This window comes from Vipera berus, assembly GCF_964194415.1.
Source record: "Vipera berus genome assembly, chromosome: 1".
Classification (NCBI taxonomy): Eukaryota; Metazoa; Chordata; class Lepidosauria; order Squamata; family Viperidae; genus Vipera; species Vipera berus.
Window position 1 is genome coordinate 300,062,331 of NC_138202.1, and position 16,900 is coordinate 300,079,230.

The 16,900-nt window shown below is 43.3% G+C and overlaps 1 protein-coding gene across 1 annotated transcript in view; it reads right to left on the reverse strand.

The window, feature by feature from the left end:
- The window catches only part of KIF6 (kinesin family member 6), a gene marked incomplete at its 5' end in the record, with an annotated part of 130,746 nt that extends 118,628 nt beyond the window's left edge, over positions 1 to 12,118 (reverse strand). The window contains 3 exons of the mRNA XM_081325200.1: positions 6,456 to 6,530; positions 10,607 to 10,716; positions 12,053 to 12,118. Of these exons, the coding sequence (XP_081181326.1) occupies positions 6,456 to 6,530; positions 10,607 to 10,716; positions 12,053 to 12,118 (251 nt within the window). The remainder of the gene's footprint in view (positions 1 to 6,455; positions 6,531 to 10,606; positions 10,717 to 12,052) is intronic.
- Positions 12,119 to 16,900: the final 4,782 nt, after the last annotated feature.

The following is a 16,900-nucleotide window of genomic DNA, read 5'->3' on the forward strand; positions in this document are numbered from 1 at the left end:
TCGCTCACCCGTGCTTTCTCTCCCCATCGCTCACCCGTGCCGCCCCGAAAATGCCGCTGCCGCTCGCCCGCTTGCTCGCTTCCTCGCCCGGGGACCAGCACCAGCCAGCCAGCCCGCCGGCGAGAAGCCCGGCCCGGAGGTGAGGGGAGGGAGCGGAGTCGCTCACCCGTGCTTTCCCCCCCCCATCGCTCACCCGTGCTTTCTCTCCCCATCGCTCACCCGTGCTTTCCCCCCCCATCGCTCACCCGTGCTTTCTCTCCCCATCGCTCACCCGTGCCGCCCCGAAAATGCCGCTGCCGCTCGCCCGCTTGCTCGCTTCCTCGCCCGGGGACCAGCACCAGCCAGCCAGCCCGCCGGCGAGAAGCCCGGCCCGGAGGTGAGGGGAGGGAGCGGAGTCGCTCACCCGTGCTTTCCCCCCCCCATCGCTCACCCGTGCTTTCTCTCCCCATCGCTCACCCGTGCTTTCCCCCCCCATCGCTCACCCGTGCTTTCTCTCCCCATCGCTCACCCGTGCCGCCCCGAAAATGCCGCTGCCGCTCGCCCGCTTGCTCGCTTCCTCGCCCGGGGACCAGCACCAGCCAGCCAGCCCGCCGGCGAGAAGCCCGGCCCGGAGGTGAGGGGAGGGAGCGGAGTCGCTCACCCGTGCTTTCCCCCCCCCATCGCTCACCCGTGCTTTCTCTCCCCATCGCTCACCCGTGCTTTCCCCCCCCATCGCTCACCCGTGCTTTCCCCCCCATCGCTCACCCGTGCTTTCTCTCCCCATCGCTCACCCGTGCCGCCCCGAAAATGCCGCTGCCGCTCGCCCGCTTGCTCGCTTCCTCGCCCGGGGACCAGCACCAGCCAGCCAGCCCGCCGGCGAGAAGCCCGGCCCGGAGGTGAGGGGAGGGAGCGGAGTCGCTCACCCGTGCTTTCCCCCCCCCCATCGCTCACCCGTGCTTTCTCTCCCCATCAAAGATTCTTGGAAGTAATGGTTGGAAAAGTTTGCAAGTCTTTGGGAAAGTTCAAGAAGTGAAAGGAATACCCTCCTCTTGAAAGACCAGATAAGGCAGACAGGGAGATGAAGAGTTCAACCGAGTTTCCTCTTTTGTTCAGGCATCTGCACCCGCTGCTTTTAAACTCGCCTGGCGCTGCAACGGCACCCGTTTCCCCCGGCGAGTTTTCCCTACCTGGCCCCTGCAGAATCGCGGCGGCGCCCCCGGAGAAGCCTACCCCGAGGCTGCGGCCGATTTTTCCTTCTCCTAGACTCTGCCGCCCAGAGCGTTGTTTCTCCCCCTCATGCGTGCATGGGATGAGGCGAGAAACCAACAGCCTGCGTCCGTCTCTCTTTATGTATATTTCTGTATATATCTTATCTCGGGATCTAGACCTTTCGAAGGAGAAGGGGCGGCTGGAGTTCGTGAGTTGCTGTGGGACCCAAGGGTTGGGGGAAGAGAGATGGGAGGGAAAAGGGGAGAAACCTGCCGCTGGCTAGTTCTTTGTCTGATCGGGGAGCCTGAACAAAAGAGGAAACTCGGTTGAACTCTTCATCTCCCTGTCTGCCTTATCTGGCTTTTTGAAACGCACCACCGGCTGCTCCGTCCAGAAGCCCAGATTCGGGAGGGCTGCTTGGCTTCCACTTGAGCCCATCTATGTCCGCGGGCCCCCCCCCACTACCCCTAGACCTCCGCCGCCGGCGGAGGCTGGATCCGCGCTCCGCAGCGGCAGGGCGCGGATCCAGCAGAAAGAAGCAGGCAGGCAAGGCACGGAGATCCGGAGACCTGCTGATGATTGGGGAGGTTTGGGCACCTCCCCAAACCTCGGCAGGTCTTCGGATCTCCGTGCCTTGCCTGCCTGCTTCTTTCTGCTGGATCCGCGCCCTGCCGCCGGCAGAGGCTTGTGGAGCACGGATCCAGCCTCCGCCGGCATGCAGGCAAATCCTGCTAAAGGGCTTTCCCCCCCCCCCCACACTGGATCCGCGCTCCGCAAGCCTCTGCCGGCGGCAGGGCGCGGATCCAGCAGAAAGAAGCAGGCAGGCAAGGCACGGAGATCCGAAGACCTGCCGAGGTTTGGGGAGGTGCCCAAACCTCCCCAATCATCAGCAGGTCTCCGGATCTCCGTGCCTTGCCTGCCTGCTTCTTTCTGCTGGATCCGCGCCCTGCCGCTGCGGAGCGCGGATCCAGCCTCCGCCGGCGGCGGAGGTCTAGGGGTAGTGGGGGGGGGCCCGCGGACATAGATGGGCTCAAGTGGAAGCCAAGCAGCCCTCCCGAATCTGGGCTTCTGGACGGAGCAGCCGGTGGTGCGTTTCAAAAAGCCAGATAAGGCAGACAGGGAGATGAAGAGTTCAACCGAGTTTCCTCTTTTGTTCAGGCTCCCCGATCAGACAAAGAACTAGCCAGCGGCAGGTTTCTCCCCTTTTCCCTCCCATCTCTCTTCCCCCAACCCTTGGGTCCCACAGCAACTCACGAACTCCAGCCGCCCCTTCTCCTTCGAAAGGTCTAGATCCCGAGATAAGATATATACAGAAATATACATAAAGAGAGACGGACGCAGGCTGTTGGTTTCTCGCCTCATCCCATGCACGCACGAGGGGGAGAAACAACGCTCTGGGCGGCAGAGTCTAGGAGAAGGAAAAATCGGCCGCAGCCTCGGGGTAGGCTTCTCCGGGGGCGCCGCCGCGATTCTGCAGGGGCCAGGTAGGGAAAACTCGCCGGGGAAAACGGGTGCCGTTGCAGCGCCAGGCGAGTTTAAAAGCAGCGGGTGCAGATGCCTGAACAAAAGAGGAAACTCGGTTGAACTCTTCATCTCCCTGTCTGCCTTATCTGGTCTTTCAAGAGGAGGGTATTCCTTTCACTTCTTGAACTTTCCCAAAGACTTGCAAACTTTTCCAACCATTACTTCCAAGAATCTTTGATGGGGAGAGAAAGCACGGGTGAGCGATGGGGGGGGGGGAAAGCACGGGTGAGCGACTCCGCTCCCTCCCCTCACCTCCGGGCCGGGCTTCTCGCCGGCGGGCTGGCTGGCTGGTGCTGGTCCCCGGGCGAGGAAGCGAGCAAGCGGGCGAGCGGCAGCGGCATTTTCGGGGCGGCACGGGTGAGCGATGGGGAGAGAAAGCACGGGTGAGCGATGGGGGGGGAAAGCACGGGTGAGCGATGGGGAGAGAAAGCACGGGTGAGCGATGGGGGGGGGAAAGCACGGGTGAGCGACTCCGCTCCCTCCCCTCACCTCCGGGCCGGGCTTCTCGCCGGCGGGCTGGCTGGCTGGTGCTGGTCCCCGGGCGAGGAAGCGAGCAAGCGGGCGAGCGGCAGCGGCATTTTCGGGGCGGCACGGGTGAGCGATGGGGAGAGAAAGCACGGGTGAGCGATGGGGGGGGAAAGCACGGGTGAGCGATGGGGAGAGAAAGCACGGGTGAGCGATGGGGGGGGAAAGCACGGGTGAGCGATGGGGGGGGAAAGCACGGGTGAGCGATGGGGAGAGAAAGCACGGGTGAGCGATGGGGGGGGAAAGCACGGGTGAGCGATGGGGAGAGAAAGCACGGGTGAGCGATGGGGGGGGAAAGCACGGGTGAGCGATGGGGGGGGAAAGCACGGGTGAGCGATGGGGGGGGAAAGCACGGGTGAGCGATGGGGGGGGAAAGCACGGGTGAGCGATGGGGGGGGAAAGCACGGGTGAGCGATGGGGAGAGAAAGCACGGGTGAGCGAAAGAAGCAGGCAGGCAAGGCACGGAGATCCGGAGACCTGCTGACGTTTGGGGAGGTTTGGGGAGGTGCGCGCGCACCTCCCCAAATCTCCCCAAACTTCGGCAGGTCTCCGGACGGCGGCGGCTTGGGAGAGGTGCGCGCGATCCTGGAAGCACCGAAGCCTCGGCCGCGCGCAAGTCCTCGGTAAGTTCCGGGCGGTCACTTGCTTCGCGTCTCCTGAGGGAAGGGGGGGCGACTGGAGCGGGCGTGTTTCCTCGCCTGCTGGGTGCCGCGATTTGCCCAGGGAACGCGCGGGCCCCGAATGGCAGCGTGGAACGAGGAAGCGGACAGCCAGGGCTTCCCCGAGAGCCGCGGCCACACAGGGTATTCCTGTGTATTCAGGCTTGCAAAATGGCGGATCGAGCCTCTGCTGGCGGCGGAGGCTTGCAGAACGGCGGATCGGCTTATACTCGAGTCACGAACTTTTTCCAGTTTTTGGGGGTGAAAATGGGGGTCTCGGCTTATACTCGAGTCGGCTTATACTCAAGTATATACGGTAATTAAAATTATACTAAATATAAATTCATCAGAAAAGTTTTTGAATTACATACAAACTTGTATTCAGTTTATTCATACTGTCAATTTTTTACTTCCTAGACTAAGAGGAAAAATGTGTTTAGATTGCTTTCCATAATCTGGGCATATTCTGGTTTTATGAATTTAAATTCTCAGAATTCTGTAGCAAAATCACCATTGCTGAGCATTGAGTCTTGAAGTCCACACATCTGCAGTGTACCCAAATCAAACAAGGATGTTCTGAACCAGAAAGGCTCTATCTTTGTACGATAAAATTACCTCAGATATTTGAGTAAGCAAAGAAGTGAATGAGCATATGTAGACAATCCTTACAGCATTAAAAAAGCTTATAATTAATGTGCCTCTTTATACTGCCTTTTTAGGTTTCCTCAAGATGCTCTCAAGAGCAACTACCAGATAGCAAGCCATAAACTAATGTAATCAGTTTAAATGTTAGATTAACAGGTTTGAAGACTCAGTATTTCTACAGATTTGAGAACATGCCTCCAAATGAGTTGTAGGTGAACAATGGCAGGAGAGAAGTATGTCTCTATCTCCTGCCCATAAGCAACATAGAGACATCTAGTTAGGCACACAGAAAAATAAAAATATGGTGAACCTTAACCTTAAGCTGTTGTCCTTATAAGATGGATAATGGAGGAAACAAGAGTATAAGAAGTTTAATCTTTCATTGACCGTAACAAGTCCTAGCTGTATCCTGCTATACTGTATGCAGTTAGATTGTGCCAGAAGAAGAACATATTAAAGCTAATGAATGTACTAGAACACCTGATTATTTTTTTAGTGCCGCTGTAACTTTGAACAGTCACTAAATGAACTGTTGTAAGTTGAGGTCTACCTGTACATACTATACGAATAGCAAGATGGAAAGACATGACAGCTGTAATCAAAACTACAAATCTAAAGACTAAAAATTTGAGAAAATATGCTGTAGGAAAAGTGGGGGGAAAAAAGATCAAGACCTTACAGAAAAGTTCTAAGGTCTGTAAGATGTGCCAGTTATTCCATCCTGGATCAATGTCCAGGGCATGTGTTATAAACCTATAAAGGCTTATCAAAGTACAAAAAAAGAAGACATTATAAAATATAAGAAATTACTTATATCATCAGACCAAAGTCCATCTTGTACATAGTCTTATATCTGATAATAACTAGCTACGAACTCTATAAGTTAAATGTATCTAATGTATCTTTCATTTTGATCTCAAAATCTGCACTCAAGGGAATATTGCAGACATGTTAAACACAAGGCCCGGGGGCCGGATCTGGCACGCGAAGTGGTTTCATGTGGCCCGTGAAGCCATCCTGGAAACAGTGAGGGAACGGCCCCCACTGCCTTGGCCCTGGCCCAGAGACCTTCCTTCTGCCAGAGACCCTCAGATCTGTCCCACTCCTGCCCAGGCCCCCATAGGCACCCTTGATGCGAATGATGTAGAGCTGGCCATGCCCACCCAGTAGGCCACGCCCACCCTGGCCATACCCACCTGGCCCCGAGGGCAACCGCAATGCCCCTGGAATATTGTCTGAAAATGAGAAGTAAGTAAAATGGATAGATATACTTACTTTCCATTAATTGCACACTGTGTGAAGACACATTTCCCTTTAATTGTAAATGTGACTTGCAAAAGTGAATTAACATTTTTCACATTTCCAGTATATAAATCTAATATTTTCAAAAACTTTTTTGAATACCGAATTTACAACACTAACCCATACTTGAATAAAACAGAACTGATTAAAGCACACACACTTTTTTCAAGTCAGCCTTGACTCTTGATAACTGTCTGGACAAATACATGTAGATTTCTTAGCAATATTTGCAGAAGTTTAACACTGCTTCTTTCTAGGACTGAGTGACTGGCCCAAAAGCTCCCAGACAGCTTTGTGCATAGACTCTACTACACCAAACTGGCTCTCATGTGCATACTATTACACTATATTGTAGTTTGTTTCACCTGTGAATCTTGCTCTATTCAATTTAGACTCTATCAGGCTATTTATTGTTATTTTTAACAAAATGCATATTATTTTGAATCTCATCTGCCCTTTGCTATCAAATATTTATCAAAGAAGGAACAAGCGAAACTATTCAATAAAGTCTACCATCTATTTTTTTAAAACAAAACAAAACAATGTTCATTATCACAAACTGGTTTTATTGATTAAAAAGATGAATGGATCATTAAAAAGAATCAAACTTACCATTCTGTAACTGGCTTGGCAATAGTTTCAAAAATTTCATCTTGTTTTGATTCCTGATCAAATACTTTCTGAAATCTGAAAATTATAAATAATTGGTAATGCAAAATCTTAAAACAATACTTGATTCATTTCTTTTTTTTAATTTAAAAAGTAAAACAGTGTTTACATCACTGGATTTACATAATCCTGGACAATTTTCTCCTGTAGCTTTTTCCTCACTATGTTATTGTGCTACTGAATCCACAAAGGACTTTAAACACTACTGTTTACAAAATGTGTACAATAAAATATTGTGATAAAATGTTACTGCTTAGAAAAAGCAAACTGTACTTTACTACTGTCATGGGGATCAACATTTCAAAGGCCCACACATGAGCATGTTTAAAAAACACTAAAATAAAACAGAATATATAAACAGTGCAAACTATTTTCAGTTTTCTTCTCTGGAAGAGAAAAGCAACTATCAAAAGTTTAACAGCAAGTCAAATACTTTAAAAGTCTTGTGCCTTATTTCCATGATTGATGTTTTAGTATCTCTGTAAACACTTCTTCTAAATACATGTTTTAACTCTCTCTCTGTTCTCCCACCATTAAAAGAACCTATTTTATTCTAGTGCAAATGACTTAAAAGTATTCTGTTGATCATTACAGTGGACAAGAGTCCTGTGCTACATTAAAGACTAACTGATTTTATTTAATCACTAGGCACCTGTAGAACCTACTCCACTTCACTAAAAGTGCTGAGAAAAGAATTTTTTATTTAGTTGGGAAGGTGAGAGAGAAGAGGAAAAGAGAATAGATGATAATGCTTATATTAAAATTTGGGCCACCAATAAGATGTTCACAGACTGCATGCAAAACAAATGAAAATAAAATCAAAATTAATTTTCTTTTCCAGGAGGAAAGAATGGGCCATATATCTCTTCTTTCCTGCCATAGAACCAGATGAAAATAATTCAATTTTCACTGACAGTAGTAGTGGAAGGAGAGGATATTAAGGGGAAGGAATCTGAATATACGAGTATCACTGTGGGCTGGAGATACGTGAGTTGGGCAGAACACCCATGTGCAGGTTGTCTCCATATTCCTTCAATTAGAAACTGCCATATTCATGGCCATGCAAGTATGTATTTTAAATCATGGAACTCCTCCTCTGAAATTGAACCTCACGCCCTCTTGGTCCTGTTAAGTCTTCAAAAAACTGGTGAAAACTTTTTTATTGTTTTTTTTGAGCTGGGAAAGCTGGGTTATGATTCAATATTGAGTTGATTTTGATTGTTTTTGATCTCTGTTTACTATTATTATAATACGGGTGTGTGTGTGTGTGTGTGTGTGTGTGTGTGTGTGTGTGTGTAAAAGTAATGTACTTCTGTTTGCAGTTCCGTAGAGAAAGGTTTTTCCATGGACCAGAGAGTGCATGGTTTTGTGTGCTGCCTGCATCCCACGGATGGGGCTTTGCTTGTTTATGTGGCCCGGTTGCTGGCATGTCACGGCCCGGTACTGGTCCCCGGCACTGGGGACCCCTGCACTAGCTGTTTAGAAGTTCACTTTTAAGCTACTAATATTGATGCCTAATACTTTAAAATCAGCATTTAATATTAACAAAACAGACTTCTGCTTTTTCAGTGCAACATGCTCTTCTCTTTTTTTTTACTCACCTCCCTTATCCCCATTTTTTTTTCTGAATGTTTCTATCTCCTCCTCCTCTGTGAGGAAGTGAAATTGGGGTTGTCTGCTCTTTTCAAAAGTAGCTGTACCCATGCAGAAAACTCCCCCCACTCCTCAGGCATTCATTCATTCATTCCCCATTCCCTTAGAACTGTACTCATAGGCATTCAAGCTGGTCTTCCAGCTGCCTGGCTAACTGTGCCACACCCTGGTATTTCCACATACACACTGACTGACGTCCAGAGGCAGCCTCACCCCACCCAGTCTTTTGAGCTTACAAAAGCAAATGTTAAGGCAGAGTGCGAGAGCGGTGCATGTAGCAGGAAAGGTGAATGCTGGGAAGCAGAGATTGGCAGCTATTATAAGAAGGCAAAAAGACATACCCTGGTGGGATTCCTGCCTTTGTTTTCCTAGGAGCCCAGTAGCAACTAGAAGAACAACCACACTGAAACAGCACTTCATGCCAACTAGCGCAAGAATGTTTGGAAAAAAGCAAAAACTGTATGTTACTTTGTAAAGAATTTGAGACTTTAGTTTGAAATGAGTATATTAAGAGAATAAGTATTAAAGGCCTATTAAAGACATACTTATTTGGCAACAATACCTTGCAAAAACTAAAAGGGTGGAGTTGACCTAGAGAATAAAAAGCCTATTGTTGGGGAAGGTGAGTGTTGCAATAAAATATTTTGTATAGATTTGCTATGCTCCCATGCTATCCTCGGACAGCAAACAACCTCACACCCTCTCCAAGAGAATTTTGGGAAGAAGAGCAGCAGAATAAAGAAAAAATATGTTCCAACAATAATTTCCCTACCACTGTTAGATGTACAAAGTGGGCTATAAATAAACACATTTCATATCCAAATCCATCAGGTTTATTTTTCCAATAAAGGCACACTGGATTGAACATTAAAAATAGCTTTTCACAATCTTTTCTGTTTTGTCACAGCCATAAGCATTATAATGACATTTCATCATCATGTCAAAGTGATAATATAAATTGGAAGAAAAAACAAGAACAATCTGAATGTACTGTAGCTACTTTAAGAAAAAGTTTTAACATGCTGTAACAGAAACCTTATGAAGGAACTTCATGGTACCTATTAAGGAAGATGTTAAAAGTTTATTGTTGGGTATGTAGCCCTATTTGGAACATATTTATAGGATGGCAACATAATCAGAAGCATGTCCTTTAAGAAAAAATTGAAGGAATCGAACATCTGAAGAAAATAGTAGAATGTTTAAAAAGGTAAAGGTTCCCCTGCACATGCGTGCTAGTCGTTTACAACTCTAGGTGCTGGTGCTCATCTCCGTTTCAAAGCCGAAGAGCCAGCGCTTGTCCGAGGACGTCTCCGTGGTCATGTGGCTGGCATGACTAATGCCAAAGGCACACGGAACGCTGTTACCTTCCCACCGTAGTGGTCCCTATTTTTCTACTTGCATTTTTACATGCTTTCGAAATGCTAGGTTGGCAGAAGCTGAGACGAGTAACAGGCGCTCACTCTGTTACGCGGCACTCGGGATTCGACCCGCCAAACTGCCGACCTTCTGATCGACAAGCTCAGCGTCCTAACCCACTGAGCCACTGCATCCCTATAGTAGAATGTTAGCCATTGACAAATATCTGAAGGACTACAATAGATTGATGAAAGAGAAAAATTGTTTTCAGTTGATCATGGGAGAAGTATCTCCTATGATTGGTATCAAAATTGACAGAACAATCCATTTTTGACAGTAGACTAGACTACATTAGTGAGCAGATTTTGTTTACAGGTAATCCTTGACTTACAACTGAAACGGAGTCCATAACTTCAGTTGTAAATTATATAAAGTACATTAGTATGTAACTATGCCTAATTTTATGGCCTTTTTTCAATTGGTTATTAAACAAACACCACAGACATAAATAAATGGTGCAGGTTAAGCAAACCTATTGTTTGCTATGGCATGGTTTTTGCCAGAAACCATAAGTAAAAACAATGTACGTAAATTGTGGTCAAGTGACTGGGGGGGGGCTGCAAAAAGCTGTACATGCAAAGCATTACCAAGCGCTGGAAATGTGACCATGGGGGGGTGGGGGGTGGACATTGGAACTTCAAATCTTGATCATGAGTCCCATTTTTGGAGTCCAGCCATTACTCAAGGACTACTTGTACTGATTTCGCTTTATTTTATTCATTCAGAAGTAGAAACGTGCTTTAATTGATTTTCCTGCTATAAACAACATAAACATATATTGTTCACTTTTTATGTAAAATGGTTTTATCCAGTTTGTACTTAGAGTGAAATTTAATTACATAACATTCTGAAAGTTTTAGAAATGTAAAATAATATTTTAAAAATTCATAAATAAAAACAGTAAGTCATTTCAAAATGAGATGGTCAGGAAATAAATTTAATAAAACAGACTTGGAATTATATGATAAAATTATGAAATATTTTTATAATAATGTACAAACAACCAAAATATGAAAGTTACTTACTTAAACTTATAGTTTTCTCGTTTGTTATTGACAAATCCATCTGACAAATCACGTGGTACAATAATCTCCAGACCAAATGCTGATGTCTCAATTTCATCAATTGAATATATCTACAAAATACACGTACATCTTTTGAAAATATTTCTCTTAATTAATGAAATACTCTTTAAAGTATTTCTAATTCGATGACCTTCAGTACTTGTTATGCACTTAGTTCTGCATTTCTCCCCTTTTCAGATAGTAAACAATAATAAAACAGGTGGAAAAGATGGAATAATTATAATTATGGAGATGTCATTTCCTGTCACTTCACAAATGAACTTGAAAGACTGAGTAATGAAAGCTCCAAACATGCTTTGTTTTAATTCTATTAACTTAGTAAGGTCTTTCTTAATGAAATGCTTTATAACCCTTTATTAAAGTTCTTTTATTGATTTTTTAAAAAAGTAGCAGCAACTTCTGATTGCATTTAGCAATCTTCTCCCGGCCTACCGTTTGAAGAGGCAGCAGTAAAAGCTTATTTTGTTCCTATTAAGAGATTTGGGTTTTCCAATACCAAGACGAAAATGGTTAATCGTGTTTGGCCTCTCAACATTTAGACCATTTCTAAAGAAATACCTCTTTCACTGTGCTTTCATTTGGAAAATGACTGTAGCACTTAACTCTATTTGTCAGTTTTAGCCGTTTTTTAAAAAATATTATTATTTGTAGAGATTGTTCATGTTGTTAGCCTCCCTGAAAGCTCACCAGAGCAGAAAGTGGAATTAAAAAAATAATAGGTACATTATTAAATTAACATGGGCGTCTGAGCTTGCCTGCAGCCCAGCTTCAAATATTGCCCTGCATTTTCCAAACAGCCAGGTCTTCTTGCGGAAGAGCTACATAAAGTCCTGTTTGTGGTCCTGCTTACCTTCTCCACTCCATCCTCCACAAAAAGCTTTCCCTCCCTCTTCCCCTCTCATCTCATCCATCGCCTTCAGGCAAGGTGCACGCTACTCAAATACTGTATTTCTCAACCTTGGAAATTTTGACCTATAGATTTCATCTTAGGTCAGGGGTAGGCAACCTTGGCTCTTTTATGACTCGTGGACTTCAACTCCCAGAATTCCTGAGCCAGCATGGCTGGCTCAGGAATTCTGGGAGTTGAAGTCCACGAGTCATAAAAGAGCCAAGGTTGCCTACCCCTGTCTTAGGTCATGCGGGGCCCTCATGTTGGCTGGAAAATTCTGGCAGATGAAGTCCACACATCTTAAACTTGCCAAGCTTAAGGATCCCTGCTCCGGTCCCCACGCAGTCTCTCTGGTTCAATATTTCGCAGGGTCCTACGGAGATTCTCCATCATCCCGGTCGTGGCTTTTAAAAGCATCTTTGGGACAATATTTCGGAGCTACTGCCCTCCCCAACACCGTGTCCGGTCCGGCCTAATGGGTTCTGTGCTTCACCTACCCCGGGAGTCTGCCTTTTGCCCAAAGGTTTCACCCGGGCGTAAATCTGGATCGTCTGCTTTACCATCTCCGTGATTCAAGAAAGTTCTCAGCGGTCACGTAAAAAAAGCGAGCCGGGGGCAAGGCCGGCCCTAGCAACGGTAACCAACGAACGCTACCCGTCGTGCCTTGCGATACAGCGGCCGGTTGGGGAAACGCCCCCCCGCGCACGTGGGAAGCTGAGCTTCCTCAGTTAATCGGTTTGAATACTAAGTAGGAGAGAGAGAGAGAGAGAGAGTCGCGTTTGCCTGAGAAAAGGACGCATGCGTGTTTTTCGTTAGTTAAAGAAACGCTTCGCTCTTCGTAGGGAGGAGGCGTTGGATGCTGGTCGTTAGCAAATTTTTTTTTCTTTTAGTCCCAAACAAAATGTCCTGAAATGGAGGGTGGGCCTCAATTTAAAAACAAAACTAAAACGATGGCTGCTGTGTTAGCGATGGCTAGTTGAAACTAAGCGCCTGTTTATTAATCATGATAACTCCTAGGTAATTAGAGGATTTGGCATCAGAAAGGTGGTCGGAAGATAGTCTAGTCTCCTATAATCTACTTTTGTTCCATGGGATGGAAGGGGGAACAATAAATGATGTAATGATTGCCTGGGGGAGAAATATTGGTCGCACCATAGAATTAGAGGAGTGGGAACAAATTTGGAAGAAATATAAAATTAACGTTAGCAACGGCATTTAAAGAAAATATGTACAAAATGTTGTATAGATGGTACTTAGCTCCCGCAGGAATTTCAAAAAATGTTTCCCAATGCAAATGACAAATGTTGGAAATGTGATTCTGCCAGGGGCACTTTCTACCATCAATGGTGGACTTGTCCAAAGGTTAGGCGTTACTGGACCAATATAAAAAAATTGGTTATTTCAAATAACAGGATATATTTTTCAATTGGACCCAGCTATTTTCCTCTTGGGGATGAAGCCACAAGAAGTACCAAAAAATGTTTGGTATCTAGTAATACATATTACAACAGCGGCGCGTATGACTTACGTGCAATATTGGAAGATGAAGGAAATCCCAACGGACTATCAAGTAATAGAAAACGTATTACTATGTGCAAAGTCAGATCGAATGACATATATTCTCAAAGGGAAAAGTGAATCACTTTTTAATAAAAGTTGGGACTCCTGGTACTCCTGGTTACAAAATAGAATATTTAATTTCAACGGGGGGAATACCAGATGATTGTGTATTATTATTTGAGGTATAGAATCTGGAGATATATACAATTATAGATTTCTAATATTTGGTAATTAAAGGTTACTTAGCCTGGGATGTACGAGAAAAAGAAATTAGGGGTAGTATTACACTCCCCGGTCTTGTTTAATGTTGTTTTTGTTTTTTGGTGTATAGGATGTTTTGGTGTTTTTCTATTTGACGCACTTTTCAGTACTTTGTAATAATGTTCTTGTTGTTTTTATTTAAAACTTGTTTAATAAAGTATATTTTTTTTAAAAAGGAAGATAGTCTAGTCTGAGCCCCAAGCTCAAAAGTGGCCTCTGAAAGGAGTCTGAGCTTCAAATAATATCCTTATTCCATAGAAATATGCAATTACATAAGAAATATGGATGTTTAGGGCTGACTTAAGGAACTATTGATTCCAACTGCATACGTGGAAACCTTATCTGTTCTCAAGATCATTGCTTATGCCCTGCATATAGCTTCCTGATAGATTTACGGAATAAATCAAAATTACTTGGGTTCACACAACATCAGACTTTCCTGTAGTATTCTTTATTGTGTCATTTCAGCCATTATCTTTTTCCTACTTAAATGTTTTTTTAAAAAAATTGCAACGAGCATGTTGATTTCTTTTCAATATTTTTTGACTGACAAACCAATGTTTATTATGTGCAATTTACCCATCTCTTATGTTTAGTGGTTTTGTGGAACATTAAAAAATGTTCTTCAAGAATGCCAGACATGTTTGTTTTTTAACACGAAACATACATATATTTATGTAAAAGTTGAGATGCTCAAATTCCAAATTTCCTAGGACAGTAGTAACTTTGATTGTCTTCATAATTTGTACCAGAACAAAAACTACATTTAAACATGCAACAACAGTTTTATCTAACAGTTAAAATAACTGTGTTGTCTAACTACTTTAAATAACATTTTTAATATTAGTAATTAAATGTTATAATATTACATTTATTTCATACAGCGAAAGTACTATATGATGTATGTTATATGTTGTATTTTAATATAGTACTATAGGTAGAGCCAGCTTTGGGCACTGATTCAGTCATCAAGAGATTGAGGGAGTTTGTGAATTCTAGGCCTACATAGGTCACTTTCTCTCAGCTCTGCGAAGAACGCAGTGGCAAACTATTTCCCCAAAATCTTGCCAAGAAAACTAGCCCAAGCGATTGGAGTTGACACTGATTTGAGGATGCAAAAGGGAAAAAAAAGAGGCATATGATAAAAATCCTCACGATAAGAATATGCTTTCTTTTCAGATCCATATTACACTTATGAATCAAACTTGTATGCCACCCATCTTGTCAAAGGCAACTCTAGGTGGCTTACAGACATTGTATAAAATACAATATAAAACATTAAAACTAATTAAAATAAAACTAAGCAGGATGGAGAGAGAAAGAGAGCAAAGTGATCACAGGGAGGAGGTGGGGTGTTCTCTACTCTATTAACCACTTTCAATGTGCCATACCCAGTGGTGGGATTCAAATATGTGAACAACTGGTTCTCTGTGTGGATGCTGCTTCCAGAAGTCCATCCTGGGCCTGGGCAACAAAAAAATTAGCTACCAGTTCTGCCCAAGTGATGTGAATTGGCTGAATCCCACCACTGGCCATACCCCCATTAGGACCCCAGGCTAGTTGGCATAGCCATGTCTTCCAGCCTTTCAGAAGCCCAAAAGGGTGGGAACAAATCTAATGGAGGGGGGGAAGAGCAAGATGTTCCAGAGGGCAGGAGTCACAGCAGAAAAGGATCTTTTATGATTCTTTTTCAGTATCTCAGATCTGAACTACAAAAATTCTTACTTCTAACTACACTTCTTCAAGTGTTCAACTGTCTTCGTAGTCTAGATCTTTTGATTATCCGCCCAGGTATATTATATATTTATTTGTTTGTTTATTTAATGCAGTTTTTATTTGCTTCTCTGAGTACTTCTAAGAAGAAGGTATGGAAAGAGGATTTGTTTTAACATAATCTTAAATGGTTTTAAGATAATTTAACTCCAATTTATCATAGCCCAACACAATATGGTAAGATATGATGATTCAATAACAAATAAATAGGGACTGGATTTGCATAGTAAATAATAATAACAACAACAACTTTATTGTCACTTTGAATGTACACCAATCGGCACACATCAAAATGAAATTTCGTTGCATACGTCTATGCCGCAACATATATACCTATCAATGAATTATTTGGTGAACTATGACATAAAAAGAGAGATCAATTGGGTAATCAATATTTTTTATTTCATTCAGCTCATATTTAACTATACTATCTCAGGCAATTAGGTTACATAAATTCTCATGCTACACTATGTTGTGGCTCAAAGAAATAAACCAGATTATGGTTGTTATCTGTGAATCTAAATCCAGAGACCTTTTAAGATAATTTGTGAATTTGCAGGTGTGATAATCTTTATATCCTAGAATGGTATTAAATTTTGAATTAACCCAATTGACTACAAGGAGGCTCAAAGCCAAACTGGAAAATTGCTTCACTAAGGTCTTGCTAGTTTTCAGTAATATACCAATCGTACTTTGATATTTTTTTAGTGCCTCTCCCAAATATTTTCTGAAGGGGAATCCTTTATCTGGCCCTAGAAGGAAATCCTCTGTTAGCTCATAATCACATAATGTAATGCACCTTGTTTTAATCTACAAGAGTTTCAATCTGATAATCCTGCCATGATGGTGGTGTACAACTGGATAGGATATTTTAAAAAAAACATTGAATCCTAGGCTCTCTTTATTAAAAACATTTTTATCAAAAATATTCTCTCTATCAGGAAGCTATTAATTCTATATTAATGACCAATAGTCCTTAATTTCAAACTAGAATCTACTGTCCTTTATTTTACCAAAGCTCAAAATATGTATGGAAAATGCCAAACAGATGGCAGACTCACTTAGGCATACGAATATATTCTTTGGAGGATTTTTTTTTTAAAAAAAGAATATTCCAAGTCAAAATTGATTCTGGATGTGATTGTGTAGTTTTGTTGACAGCAATTTGCCCTTTGTCATTCCAAAATTTAATTTAAAAATTATTCTAAAAACTGGATCCTCATAATTTAGAAATAAATATGTTTTTATTAATGTATATAACATATTTCTTGGTCCATAAAAGGAATGGTTATTCTATATCAACAAAACATGTGGATGATTACTAGTCTCAAATGTGCAAATTAAGGGCTATGAGAATACTAGGGCAACTATATATTTTTTAAAAAAACTTTCATGAATAAATTTGCTAATTTTAGAAAATTTTAGAAAATCCAACAAATGAGATGTTCAGCTCTCCTTATTGTTCTTTTTCTACAGTTAACATCACTGTGTTCTGCTTTTATATAATTATATTAAATTGCTACTATAACCAATAATCACCAATTGATCAATGCATCGTGAGTGTAGTCATTATTTCAAAGAGTACTAGAAAAGCTAGTGCAGTAGTTTGTTACAATATGTCACCGCAAGCATTAGCTGTGAAACAGTGCTAAGAAACAGAGAAATCTGACATTCAGTTACATGGATGACTACAGGTTCTATAGACCTAACAGAAAATAGAATTTCTCTTTCACAATTCCATATATAAATGT